Genomic DNA, 15,236 nt, shown 5'->3' on the forward strand with positions numbered 1-15,236 from the left:
CACTTACCTGAACTCTGTCAGGTTTGGTGCTGTGACACCTCCCTAGCAAGCCTGTTCCAGTGTTCACCACCCTTTGGGTGATATATTTTCTGATATTCCTGACTCAGTTTCATGCCATTTCCTCAAGTCCTGGCTGTGAGAGTGATGGGATTGGCACATGCCCCTTTGCTTCCCCTCACGAGGATGCTGAAGACCACAATGAGGTCTCTCCTCAATGTCTTCTTCTCCAGGCTGAGCAAACCAGTGACCTCAGCTGCTTCACGTAAGGCTTCCCCTCAAGATCCTCAACCATCCTCGTGTCCCTCGCTGGGACATCTCTAACATTAGACTAAATTTGATAAACATTGAGCAGCGAACGAAATCTTTTTCTAAAAAGAAAACCGACGCCTAAGCACGCCTCTTGAAGATCGGTATCAACTTCGGCGAACGCGGGCCGGCCGGCAGCCTACGACCCCGGGGCACGGCGGGGCGGCTCCCGGCGGGGCGGCGGCTTCCCGGGCCCCTCCCGGCGCGGCGCTGGCCCGGCCCCTCACGGCGCGGGCGGGCGCGGGCGCGGCGGGAGCGGCGCTGCGCTCCCGCCCCGCGGGGGCGGTGCTGCTGACGGCGCCAGCCCCTCCAGACCTTCCGCGCCGCTCGCGGCGGGCAAGTCCGCTTCGCTCCGTGTGGCCGGGCTCCCGCCGGGAGCGCTGGGCGCTGCATGGGAGCTCTTCCCCAGCGGGCACGGTCGCGCTCCACCCCCTCCGCCCGTCGGCTGCGCGAAGGAGGACGGCGGAGCATGCCACCGGCGGGGCGGTTCCGCGGGAACTGACATGCTGCTGAAGGAGGGCAGGCGCCAGCCTCTCCGCCTCTCCCCGCGGTAGCGGAGGCGATGCTGCAGGGCGCTCTCCGGGCTTTCCTCCCGCAGCCGCCAGGCTATCGCCCACAGCAGCCAAGCTCGCTGCCGTGAGCGGCGCGGCTCCGGCCCGGCCGAGGCGACGAGCGGCGCGGGCCCGTGCCCGTGCCCGGGGCGGCGGCGGCGGCGGCGGCGGGGGGGAAGGCGCTGCCCGCGCCCGCGGGCGGCTCCGCGCGGCGGATGCGTGTGCATGAGCGCTGCACCGAGCGGGCGCAGGAAGCGCCCCCGCTCCGCCGCCTCCATCTTCCAGGGCAGCAGGACCTCGCCACATGGCCGCGACAGCGAACGCCGGGGCAGCGGCTCCGATAGTGCCTATCAGACCCAGAGAACCCTGGATGACTGTAAGATGGTAAGTACCTCGGGCGGGCTTGGCGTAGTTTTTTACCTTTTCCGAGCTCTCCCGGCGCAGGCAACTGTGCCATTCCTCCCGCCACCTTGGCTATTCCCATCACGTGCAATTGCACTGTTTTTAAAACCGCAGTCCCCGCCGGGGTGCTGCCCTGCACCCCAACTCGCCGCGGTTCCAAAGCGGGAGCCGGGAGGTACGAGGAGACCTGCGGAACAGGGAGCGGAGCCGGGCGCCTGGACAATCCTGCGAGAGCAGGAGTCCTCACCATAGTAGACACACCGCAAAGCAGCCGGAGTTGCTTTTTTGCTAGATCCGTCCAAATCGGTACCCAGGCTTGGGCGCACTGAAGCCTAAATGGGTAAATAGTTGCCTCCAATGAATTACTGCACTACTTGCTGTCTTGTGCAGCAGCCGCATGCTTGCTCTAATATCATTCTAAATAAGGAGACACAGAATTAGAGGCCCTGAAATTCTGTCCCTGATATATATGGTACCTGTTACCAGTCTTCCCAGAGTAGCTGGTTGCAGTTGTAAAACCTCAGGTGAAACACCTACATTAGTGTTATTTACGGACTGTTGCATTCTGGTATGAAATTTTTCCCCAGTCACGTTTAAAAAGCTTGCATCCTGACAATTTTCTTCCAAATCAGCACCGTATACCTTCTTTCAGGCTTCTTAAGCTACAGTCAGCCTGACACTGGGCCCCAAAATTACCCCTCTAGCTAGTGACAGATGTAGAAAAAAAAAAGAAGTTGCTGCTACTTTCTGGACAAATCTGTACCTAGAAAAGAAAATGAAGTCGCTGCTACTTTCTGGACAAATCTGTACCTGGCTAATGCTCTGTCCAGTAGCAGTTCTATTCTGCTGGATTCTGGCATTTCTTTTTACTCTGGTGCTGCAAAATGTGCTGGGAGATTATCCACTCTGATGCTTCAAGATTGGGAGCAATTCCCAGTGCATGGAGGAACAAAAGCTGCCATGGTCGCTCATACCCAACAAGTGGATCTTACTAGGTTCTGCCTTTTTTCTCATTCCGAACAGCGTAATTTGATTAGTTACAGAGAAGTTTTAAGAATTAATTGATTAGAAGTAAAATGTTTTATAGGTGGATTATCAAGTTGCAATAGGATTCGGGAGGTAAAATGACTGTGGTCTTTTTCTATGTCTCGATTCAGCAACATATGTGTGGTTTGGTTTTCCTGGGCAGTGCTAAGGTGGCTGGATGGTCTGTTTAAACAAGGAATGTGAGGTGAGAACTGGCAAAATGTATATGGTGCAACCAGTTACCAGTTGCAGGATGCGACACTTTTCTTCCTAATGCAGAATAAGCACACTATGACACAACACAGTACAAATTTTTTTCCTCTCCATTGCCTTCATGCATTCTCTTAAGCTTCTTAAGCTACAGAATGATGAGTTGAGGACTTGTTTAGCAAATATTGTGCCTAGGGCTTTGTTTGATGTGTGCTTTTGGGTTTGTTTGGGATCTGGGTGTGGGAGGGTGCAGATGTACTGAAATGCACTTGGGTTGACTTGCTGCACCTGAAGCAGAGGAACCTATTTGCTATTCTTAAAGTGAAATTTAAGAAAGCATGGCCAAAACTATTTTTGATACCAGTTCTCATCTAGACAGTTAATTGCAGTGGGATGCATGAAGGGTAGGAATATAATACTGTAGAAGTTACTAGTGTATTTCCTGATAATGAGAATTTGAGGACTTGAGTGTAAAGATTCGAGCTCTTAGTATGTTTTTATGTTGGGGTAGGTTGAACTTCTGGTGCTAATGATGACTGCAGAATTATGAGCAATTACTCTTGTCTGTTTTTCTGTAGTTTGGAAATTGAGGTCAAAACACAGATAAATATTCTGTTCTGTTACTCCAATCCTTCCACCCCCACCACCATGTGGAGCAAATGATCTTATATGCATTCTTTCAGAAGATAGCAAATGCTTCATTTCCTTAAAATATCATTCCATGCACATGATCAGTAGAACTAAACAGTAACGATCTTTCCATTATGCTGAAATTACACATTTATCCAATAACATCTGTATATATCTGCTGGATATTGGATTTCTGTACATATTGTAGTGTTTATTTACTCATTTGTTTCTTTTTCCCACATGCACTTTAGAAAAGGTTTCTGGAATTTTAGCAGGAAAGTGCCTATCTGGTACATCTTCTCAGCCAGTAACAGCAGATGAGTTTTAAGTCAGAAATCTGGGTTGAAGGAAAATGACAGAACAGAAATCGTTACAAAATAAATTAGCAAAATTGCCCATTTAAAAGCAAATGCTACATTCCAGTCCCTGTACATGCTGTTGATCAGGAAGCAGGAGAAGCAAAGGCAGTAATTTCTGGGGATATTTTCGCCTTTCATGACAGCAAAAAATAACCTCATGCTACTAGTAAAACAGATGTTTTTTTGTCTGCTTAATATTTCATACTAATAACTCAAACACTTTCAGATATTGAAAGCAGAAACATTACTTTCCTACAGATGAACAGTTATAGCTCACAGAAGAAGCAGCTGCCACGAGGTCTCTGGTTGTTTACTGAATCGTGTGCTCTTGATCCTGTGTGCTATGAAATTGTGAGAAGCAGGAAGAAGACCTAGACTGGGCATGTTTTTAAAAAACTGGATTGTTTTTACCAATGTAGTTAAAAATTCTCATGCATGTAAATTGTTTTTGTTTTTCAGCTTGTCCAGGAGTTCAATACCCAGGTGGCTCTCTATCGGGAGCTGGTCATTTCTATTGGGGATGTTTCTGTCACCTGTCCTTCTCTGCATGCAGAATTGCACAAAACTCGAACCCGAGGATGTGAGATGGCCTATCAAGCTCATCAAAAACTAGCAGCAATTTCTGGGTATGAAGCAACTTATGCTTAATTAAAGCCGTATTTCCGTGCAAATCTGTGTTAAGTACTTAGTCATAATGGAAACTTTCAGGAAAAGCATTACCTTGTGTTTTTCTGTTTTAAGCATAGAGGTTCATGACCACAAATTTTGCAGAATGTCTATACCCTTATGCAATTTTGGATCAAATCCTGGTACCCTTACCAAGAACATACCCTTCTGATTTCGCTGGATGCTTTTATGTGAGACAAACAGGATTTTACTGCGTATCACTACAGATCAAGGGAGAAGTCATGCCCTTCAACGGTGAAGTAGCAATAGCTTTCTGTCCTGTCTTTCATTGAGTATACCTAATTGAATAGTTAAGAGACAACTAGCTCAGTTCAATTAGAGACTCAACAAAATTAAACCAAAATTAGGTCCAAACTGAGTGAGTGGAATACAAAAACTACTCTGATAGAGGTCCAAACTGAGGAAGTGGAATACAAAAACTACTCTGATAGCTTGTGTTTACCTTCTCCATGCTTTTAAACCGTTGTTTGTGTTGAAATAAGAATGAAACTTGGCCAGCATACAATGTTTTAATTTATTCTTTGGTATTGCATGATGTACATTCCTTTCCATGGTGACAGAATGTATTATCGCATACTTGAGATTATGCCTCAGTGCAAGATCAACCAGCATAAATAGCTGTTTCCTAAAAAATGGGAATTCGTGCAGCTAATTCCATGTGGGTTCTTCACAGTATGGTGACTGGGACATTTGTATTTATACATGTACCCCCTGAGTCATGTCTTTCGGATTACACTTTGTCAGAACTTTCTGCATGTGTCTTATCTACCATAAGCTATTTTGCACCACTAGAAAAAGAAAACACCTTATTTTTTTGTAACTCTGCCTAATACCCATTTAATTTTTTTTTCATCGCTATAATATATTAAAGAAATCTATTATAGGCTTGGTATATAAGGGGAGCTCAAACTAACAAGCCAAACAGAAGAGGATAGTGGTTGGCTATTTTAGTAGAATTGTCATAATTTTCAAGTAAGACTTTGTGCAAAGTTACTTAAGTTAGTTTTGTGACCTCTGATTTGTTCCTCAAACAAAAATAACTTTTAAAATACTAACATCGGTGGGAACTTTAAAAAACATCAGCAATGAATAGACATAGTTCTTTTAACCAGTACATTGAAAATGTGAAAACAAACAGTAGCGAAATTTATCTTTTGTGCTTTCAGACTCAAAAGAAAAAGTTATATAAACCAAAATAATACATTTGAATAGCTGAACCTATTTTGTAACTTTAAAATATTTTTCCCCTGTAAAGAAAACAATTGGTACATGCTCATTTAGAAAGTACATGGGTTTTTAAGAAAATTATTGCAGAAAACTGCAATTATTTTGCAGCTGGACGTCTGTCATATACACAAAGATGTCCTGAAGGTTGTGCAGTTGCTGCGAGATTGACATTTGGCTAATCTAAAACTGTTTTAAATAACTCTGATAATACTGTGATATCCATAACAACTGGTAGGTGTTAGAAACTCTCTGGAAATTGTTTGGTTTGACACACATTTTACAAGATATGCGTCACATCCCCACCCTTCTGTAGCTGAGGAAAGCCATGCGAGACATAAACTTTTCTGGTGTATTTGTGAGGAAAGGTGGGAAATGAAGAATTGAAAAAGCCAAAAAGAAATAGAAGGAGAGAAGTAATAAATAGTCTCAGAGATTTAGTCTTTGTTTCAGCAAAAAGACTGATGTAGTGCATATGAAATAGGATCTGGCATAGAAATCTAGTTGTATAGGAGAAAAAAGTATCAGGAAGAAAAATGCTTAGGGACAGGAATGCATTAAATCATCCTTAGTATTGAATAGTCAGGAGGGTAGTGTGCTGCTCAGAAACCACTGTTATTCAGCATATGGGATGAAGGCTTACTTAGTTCACTGCTTTAGTTCAAAATGCACAACACTGCAGTCAGTAACACGACAAGTTCTATCTTCCAAAACTTATTAAAGAAAATGCGTTGCTTTTTCACCTAGAAATAATAATAGCAAGTAGCTGTTTATGTCACCAGACTGTAACATTTCACGAGGGAACAGCATTCTATTACTTAAGGCCATCAGTAATGTTCAGTTAGTCTCTAAGAGAGCTACCTGAGGTGTTACATGACTCTTTTGAGAAGCTGGTGTCACTTTCTAAGAGAATACTAAGTTTGTTTATCTTGTTTGTGCTGTGTTTTCCTTGGAAAATTAGCAGACACCTTAATGTTGTGCCGTTCCTTTTTGAATATATTGAGATTTCACAGAATCATGGAATTGTTAAGGTTTGAAGGACCTCTGGCATCATCTGAAGATCACCTAATTCCAACTACTGTTGGCACTAGTGCATTTGAGACGTTTAAATACACACCTGACTTGGACAATTAGAAGAGGCACCTATTTCCTTTCCTAATTCACTTGTCCTACAAGACTAAGCAAGGTAACAAAGAGGAAAGATGCAGAGACTTGGAAAGAAAGAAGCAAAAGCAAATCTTCTAGTGCTGGGGAAGGGAGCTCTGGGATGAAGTCTGGAAATTATGGGAAGGGAAGGAAGTGCTGAAGTGGAGATAATGCATTAGGAACTGAGCAGGGTAGAAGTCATGAGGACAAAAAAATACATTTTTTATATTAGGCAGACTCTGAGTAGGACAGTGATGCAATGTGAACAAGAGAAAACTGCAAGTGTACCTGTAGAAAAAAGATACACTGATACGCCAAAAAAAGCAGATTCAGCTATAGAAGCAGAGGAAGGGAAAGTCACACTTATATTTTAAAACCTGAGAGAAAGAAAGACAAGGGACATGATGAAAAAAAAGATGAAGTAGCAAGGAAACATAAAATGCTATAAAGTCCACACTGGAGTAGACCATATCACCCCATCCCGCTCAAACCTGACAACTGCTGGTAGCAGAGATTTTGTTAAAAAATAAGCAAATATACAAAAAATAAGTTGTGCATAGAACAATGGCTTCTCTCAGCCACTACCCAGCACTCAGTAAGCAGAGACTGAATCTGAACAATCTGTATCTGACAAATGTGATTTCTCTGTGACAAATGTGATTACTCAAAAAAAGGTGAGATTGAATTAAGACATCTTTACACTGTGATGTGTTTAAAATCCCATTTACTAAAAAAACATTACTGAAAAAGTAAACTTCAAATTAAGTCTTCAACTTAATTATGCCTCATAGATATTACATCCTCTTCTTTACTTGCTCTGATATCTTTTTCTTATAGAAGTAGTGAGATGTTAGCAGAGAGGAATAAAGATTAGAAATAAAAATAATCAAAATTGAAATACCCTAATTCTAATTACTGTTCCTTTAGGAATGCAAATCAATATAAACCCTCCTTTCAGTGTTGGTTTTCTCAGGACTTCAGGTCAATTCCTGCTCTTACATTAAAAGTTGGTAGTGAGCTGTCTTCTGAAGAAGGTGAGTAAGGTTTAGTCCTTTCATTACATTTTCTGCTGTATAATGCCGCAGAAATTAAAAATCTCGTAAGTATTTACATTGTGCATCCTTATAGTATTAGTTGTCATGGCCAAAACTGGAGAAAGTATAGCAACAAGAAAATGAGTCAGCATGATGTTTTCCAAAGAAAAGAAAGGAAAAAGTAGTTGTAACAGTAAGAAGATGGGGGGGAAAAGATGTAGATCTCTGTTATGGAAGGGAGTCTCCTTTATGGAATGATAGAGTGGTGGTGATCTGTTAGAGTTCATCAAATGGGGTTTCATCAGCTGGTTTTATAAGTGGAGCCCACTGAGTCTGGGATGTTAACAGAAAGATAACTCAGAACTGTATTTTAAGATACAGGTCTGCACAACTGTGCACACACTTTTGTAAATGTCCTTACATATTCTCAAGCACTTGATATGCTTACATAATGTGTGCACTTGGCACACTGAGACCAGAACTGGCAGTAGCTCTGTGACAGTCTGATATATATGTTGGCAGTGGCTTTTTTTTGCATGAAACAAAACTTGTGTGAGGAGCTCAGGGGCGCATGGCAATGTACATCTGTGTGAGCATAAATCTAAAAGTAATTTTTCTCTTTTTTTTCTGACTGGTGTTGCAAAGTCCAAAATCTAAGGAGTAATAAACCTCTACACTAGTACACACTAGGGCAGCAGCTTTGCAGAAGAGGATCTTGGGGGTTCTGGTGAACGTCAGGTTGAACATGGGGCAGTGCTGTGCCCTTGTGCAAAAAGGGCCAGCAGCCACCTGTGCTTCTTTGGGAAATGTTGCCAGCAGGTCGACGGAGTTCACCATTCCTTTCTACTCAGGAATGAGGGCTGTTGAGGCCGTGTCTGGAATACTGGGTCCAGCAATGGGCTCCCTAGTAGCAAGGAGGAAGGGACATCTAAAGCAGGTCTAATCAACTACCTTAAAGATGGTTAGGCAGCATCCCACATACAAGGCAAGGCTGCTAGACCTAGATTGTTTAGCTTGGTGAAGAAAAGGCTGGGAGGGGGATATTATCCATATGCATAAAAACTGCCTGATGGACTAGTGTAAAGATACAGTCAGACTATTCTCAGTGATATACAGTGCTAGGACAGCAGGTAGAAATTTAAATACAAATAAAAATGGATTTTAAAAAATTTAAACTCCTTTTTTACTGTGAGGCAGGTAGACTATTAGAACAGGTGCACTGAGAGGTTCTGGAGTCCCTGTCTTTGGAGATACTGAGAATAAAATTGGTCATGGCTTTCCATGCCCCGCCCCCCCTCAGTAGCTAACACTACTTTGAGCAGGAGGCTTGGACCAAATTAGTTCTAGGTGTCCCTTCCAGCCTGTGGCAAAGTCACCATAGATCTCCTTGGGAAAATTTAAAAAAAAAGTTTCCTTATTTGACACCCATGTGCATCTGTTACTTTTATAGTTGTTAATTTTAAGTTTCCCTAAATTCATGGAAGGTTGAGAAAGTCAGCTAAACATTATATCCTGATTGCAATCATTTGCAGAGAAAGACTATCACAGTCTTGCTTTAAGCTTTTAATTTTATGTAATTTCTATTTCCTTTGTAGCTTACAGTAGGAATTTCATATTTTCAATAAGCACCAAGTGGTAATTTCTCAGAGCTAATTAGATTGTTTCCTAAGGTTGTTTTAAAACATTCTACTGATACCTAATTGTGGCGATTTTTTTACTGAATTGTCTGAATTTTCCCTGAATTATAACCCTACAAAATTACCTGCTTTCTAAAGCACACAAACAAAAAAGACTGCCTCAAAATATTTTACAAATGAAGTGAAAAGATGACTACAGAGCTATAAGTTAATGAAAACTGTATTAAGATAGGTGTAACAGAAATCCTTTTAACTGTTTAACTGCATGTGTTAAATAAAGCTCTGCTGGCAGTCAGTATTAGCTGAGCAGAAACCAAGCACAGCAACACTTAGCTCAACAGGGAAGAATTTTTATAATCATGATTCAAAACCAACTTTATGCCAGCAGTTGGAGCAACAAACCAGAGGTCTGCCCCAGCTAGATACCAATCGAGCAGCATTTATGGAGATTTCTGTCCTTCTTAGGCATCTTTGCAGTCACTGTCATGGTACACCTCTCAGTGTATATATCAGAGTTGGGGAGAGTGATAATGTCGATCATGGGGCTCTGAATCACAGGTGTTGCTGGCTCTACTCAATCTCTGTTGGAATTGTTAGTGTTGTTTCAACTGTCAGATGAAAGTTAAGAAAAAAGATAAGTGCTTCACAGAGATTGCAGCATGATAACCAGAATATGGCCTGATTAAAGTGTAGTTAAGTATCAAAAATAATTTGATCAAAAATGTAAGAAAACAAGGAAAGCAGTCAATATTCACTGCAAGAATCAATACAATTATACATTATAATACCAGTAGTGAAATGCCCTCTGAACCCATACAAGGATTTGTGATTTCTTGCTAAACTGTTGCAGATGTCTTAAACAGTAGCAGCTTAAAGTTGTGACCTTAAAAATCCTTGTCAAGTAAAAAATACTGAGATCCTCCACTTCAGAAAACTCTTGGAAATATAAAACGTAATTTTGCTCTCATAGGCTATACTGAAATCATCTCAGTAAGTTGTTTCAATGCGGCATCCTAGAGCTCACAATTCTTACAATCATTTAATAGTGATTTACTTAGGAAATTGTCCTAATGATTTAACTATGGCTGTCTGAAATTAGTGAAGTTGGGGAGAGCTTTGTCTCCCTTCAAATAAGAGCTTTTCAGGATTACTGAGCATTCTGAGCATATAAAGTCTCATTTCCCTTCAACTTTGACATTCAGCTTCTGTAATCATTGACTGGAATTTTCTTACATGCTTAAAATTTCTTGTAGTTTTGAGCATATCAGATTCTAGAAGTAAATTATGACAGTGTTTATATACTTTGTTTGGCTGGCATATATTCACTGATTTCTCCATCCTGAAGTGATTGCAAATGTGGTACTGTGTATCAGAAACTACACCTGTTCCAGTGACTCAAATCCTATTTTGACTAATGGGAGTTGATCTGCATGGGAATAGGAATGTTTCAATAAACAAGCTCAGATGTGGATAGTTTAACATACCCTTTAAAAACCACCTTATCATTCACATAGTGCGTGATAGTGCAGTAAGTACACCATAGCTTACTCCTTAAACAAGAGGGTAGGATGAACATATATTGTTTTGAGTGCTTGTCAAAAAATTCTCTGATTATACAATCTACATCCATCTAAAATGATGGAAAGGGAGAGCAAAAAGATAAAACTTCTGTGGAACTGAGTTAAGGTACGTTTGCTGATTAAGAATAAAATGTTTACTCAATTTAAGTTGCAAGTTGAAAATGAAACTGTTTAAGTCAGGTACCTCAAGTTCAGAAAGCAAATAATGGAAGAAAAACAAGGTTATTTACTAAGGCTAGAATTCTCAAAATAGCTGACCTCTCTAGTCCGACTTTCTCTTTGTACCTCTGTCTTTGGAGGTGCTTTAATAGGTGTTTGGGACTTGAAGATACAAGGTATAAATATCTCCCTTTATAACTCCCTCTCTTTCATAACTGGAGGCCAGATTTAGTAAAGGGCAAACAGACCCAGCGTGGATTTATTACTCTATTATTTTTCTGTGTTCAGAACAGCATTCTGAAAATTCTGGAAGTTCTACATCTGCAGTAACACAGCGTAAGTTAGCTTTGACAAAGTGGAAGAGCTTATAGCATCATGCTTAATGATAAACCTCACCAGCAGTCAGAAGGACAACATTCTTGCTTGTCCAAGCTCTGACAAGATTGTTCCCAGAGGTGCTGGCAGAGCATCCTCAGAGCCTGGCAGACACTGACAACTTTGGGCTCTTCACAAAACACAGTGGCCCCTGCCACGTTTTTTAGCCAAAGCTGAAGATGAGTCAAACTTAATTTCTAGACCACTAGCACCTGAGTCCCAGAAAGGGGATGGAAGTGAGAAAAGGGGAAAATGAGTGCTAGAATTAGAACAGACGGTTGTCTTTGTCAGTCAGTTATTTGCCCCTTTCTTCCATCTGACACTCAATTAACACATTCATAGCCCCTTCCAGGGCAGTGCTGCCACTGCTGAAACACTCAGGACTGCTGGGTAAGCCAGACAAGTAAGCTGGTCACTTGAATGAAGGCAAGGAATAGCAAGGAAGCCATGTCCCAGCTCAGCAGCCAGGGATGCGGCCCATGCTTGAGGATCACCACCAATCGCAGTATTCTCCCTGCGAAACATAAAGCAGCATAGGTTTTCCTCTGTGACATGACCTGAAGCTGCGAGGTTATGGAGAATTAGGGGGCACATTGCCATCATCTAACCCAGTGGAAAGAGTATTTTGCATGAGGAAGCAAAACAATATTGAGGTCTGCTTTTGGGCTTCAAGCAGTACCTTTGCAGGTAAACACTGAAAACTGTTAGGGAACTTCTTTTGTGATATTCTAATCCTTGCTCACATTTTTTTTTCCTATGTTTTAAGTAGATAAAACACACAAAGACACAGGGAAGCAGAGATTCAGAATGTGGATAAATGACTGTTTCTCAGTATTTTATACCTTCAACCTGGCAAACTGTAAATTCACCTGCACAGTACCTTAGTCTAGGATCAGAGTATCGTGCAGGTTTAATGTTGTTTACCTTCCATTTTAACATGCCTTCTGCATTCATCGCTCCCATTGTGGGTTCCTGGAAAGAAATACCAAAAACTAAGATACAACTGTAATTCAAGTCCTTTGATGGACTGTTCTCTGCTGTGCACAAGCAGCATTCTGCTACAGTTAGATTTTAGAAGGGTTGTTTCTCGTGCTCTTACTCATTAATAACGGTGTATTCCAGTTATAGGTAAGACTATCTGTAGGAATGATTGAAATAACCAACCTGTTCCACATTCCTATTCTGAGGTATACAAACCTTTAAAGGAGAAATTTAAGACAAGGAAAACAGCATACCTTACCAAAGAGATTTGAGGACTGAATTACATTGGCAGGGTCTCTTTAGAAATACTGCAGAATCAGAGCTGACCTTTTGCAGAAAATTTGGTTTCTCTGCCAGTAATCTGTGACTTCGTGCCCTTCTCTTGCCCCATTTTGTCCTTTCAGAAGATCTGCTCTCATTGTTGAACGTTAAAAGCTTTTCACATTTTTACTTTGCAAGTGATTTTCTCAGGGAGTAATCAGCCAGATGATCCAGCAGCTAGGTACATCTTTAGAAACAGGAACCGTGGGGATTTTGAGAAGCCCACAGAACTTGAGTGTCGACTCTATTTTGACATTTGCTGTTACCTTTACTTCACTCCAGATTTTCTCATGCCCTTTTCTCCTTTGTCGTTCCTTTTTTTCAGTGCTTTTGTTTCTTGCTTTTTTTCCTCATAGTCTCTAAATAGTAATGAAATTAACATCTGATTTGCTACTGTCACATTAACTATTTGGGAACTCCTCACGGCAGTCTTGAATGTCCATATAACAAGTCCCCTGGAATCCACTGATATTTAGATCTGTGGCATTACAGTAGTAAACAAGGCTAACAAAAATAATAAATTTTTCAAACTCCTGTGTTTTGGGAACAGTCTGGAAAATCTCATTTAACTTCTGTCTAATGTTTCAGATGAATCACTTATTAAATAGGTGTACCAGTACTTACTATCTCTGGAAAATACTTAGTAATTTTACAACATATTTGAGTCTTTCAAGGAAAAGTATTGTTTTCAAATAGTCTGTTTTATTATTGCTATAGTGCTTTCTAAATAACACATGTAGATATTACATTTTTATCATTGTTTTAATAATTAATTTCTTTTGAAATTGATTTTTAAATGTCAATTTGCTGGAATTATAAGCCCTAGCATGTAACAACACATAGCAACTCCTGTTGCTATGTCTTATTGTGTCATGTCACAAGTGGAATCAGTTAATAAGATCTTCTTGAGCAAAAACCAGAGTGTTACCAATTTATGTTAGTAAATAGTGCTTCACAAGGGGATCTAGAGATAAATTTTAGAAGGTGTTTGAAGATAGAAGTGTAGCTGATAATGAGCCTTTCAAGTTATGCTAATTTCTTTGCCCACAAAAATTAGGAGTACCAGAGAAGCCTGCATGGTTCGAAATTAATGTTAGACCAATCCAAAAAAACTTCTTCATTGCAGTATTTCTGAAAAAAATAATATACACTTCATACCTATCTTGGCAGATGTAAATAAAAGTTGCATTTGTGCTCATCTGTAACCAAGATGGCCAAGAAGAGTGCCTTTGTTGTCCCCATTAGGCCCACTGCTTTGAGACCTGTTTCAATAGTGTATTTCAGTATTTCTCTTCTGTAGGTTTCTAACAAAACACAGCTAACTAAAGCTAAGAATTTAGTGATGAGTTTTAAGTGCTTCTTTCTTGATCATTTTTCTACACACTGTTCAATTAAGAAATCCCACAAGGCTGCAATTTTGGGTGATAGACACTTTGCATTTGTTCTGTTTAGCTTGGCTTAATATTGTTCTCAGAAATTACTTCTGATTCTCACTGAATCTTATAAAGCCAGACTAGGTTGCCAATATCTTAATATATCTTAAGAGAAGTGAAAACATGAGATAATCGAGTTATGCATTAGAAGGGCTTCAGCATGAGCTCTTAGAATTATATATATACTGGGATTTTGCTTTTGATTTCTTGCCTCTTTTTTTCCTAAGTCTTGGACTGAGAATTGCTAGTTAATGGAAATGCTCTTACTAATGTTCAGTATTTTTCAACGTTCTGGAACACTGCTATCTAGTTAGAAAGGAACCATTTTGATTCTGTGCCCTTCACTGAAATCAGCCAATGGCATTGCCAATTTAATTGTGCAGGGCCATGCAATTAAGAGCATGTTTTTCTCACAACCCATGTTTGGTCATGCTCTTTCAAGTGCTGCACTTCTGCATAGTCAATTAATAAAAAACTTTACACTTACTGTGAGCTGCATGGTACATGGGGGCTTGCTCTAGTAACAGTACCAAACAGTAGTTACTCTTAACAGCATCGTCAGTACCTTGCGAGATCAGTCTCCAGCTGTGAGAGATACCAGTTCTGTCCATCTTCCACTGGAAAAAATCCAAAATTCCAACCAGTTTCAACAAGGTGTACAGAATTTGTTGTAGTTTTTCTAATTGCTTTATCACTCTGTTTCTGAACAATTAATTAAATATTTGAAGCCATTATCTGGGCATTAAGATCTCGACACAGCATTAAGTGAATCATTACTTAATTCAGAATCCTTCCAGTATTACCAGTTAACTGCTGTTTAAATTCATGTTTTAAAATTAAAATATACTGAAGCGTTGGCTGTTATTTGGCAGAATTTTCTCCTTGATGTGAATATTTATAGATCTACATTTACATTTTCCACATAATTTTTAACTATGAGAAATAATACACTGAATTATTTCTATATTAACATAGGAGGTCTTCTTTTCTCTTATATTCCATTTTTTATCTTGCTGTTCTTATCTTTCATAAGAATACTTTTGTCATGAACATTTCCTGGCAGCAGATCTGGCGTAAGAATTCAAATACTGGCACATTAAATTCTGTGCTCAAAGTTGTTGAAGAAAATGCTTTACCATTTCAGAAGAAAACAAGTTTGCATTTATTGTCTGAGC

At 40.4% G+C, this 15,236-nt stretch overlaps 1 protein-coding gene across 1 annotated transcript in view; it reads left to right on the forward strand.

Moving 5' to 3' along the window:
- The first annotated feature begins 547 nt into the window (after positions 1–547).
- The window catches only part of RGS7BP (regulator of G protein signaling 7 binding protein), a 34,438-nt gene continuing 19,749 nt past the window's right edge, over positions 548–15,236 (forward strand). Inside the window, exons 1-2 of the mRNA XM_030258410.3 lie at positions 548–1,241; positions 3,944–4,110. Coding sequence (XP_030114270.1) covers positions 1,083–1,241; positions 3,944–4,110 — 326 coding nt within the window. The 5' untranslated portion in view covers positions 548–1,082. The remainder of the gene's footprint in view (positions 1,242–3,943; positions 4,111–15,236) is intronic.

The sequence above is a fragment of the Taeniopygia guttata genome, chromosome Z, assembly GCF_048771995.1.
Source record: "Taeniopygia guttata chromosome Z, bTaeGut7.mat, whole genome shotgun sequence".
NCBI classification, from domain to species: Eukaryota; Metazoa; Chordata; class Aves; order Passeriformes; family Estrildidae; genus Taeniopygia; species Taeniopygia guttata.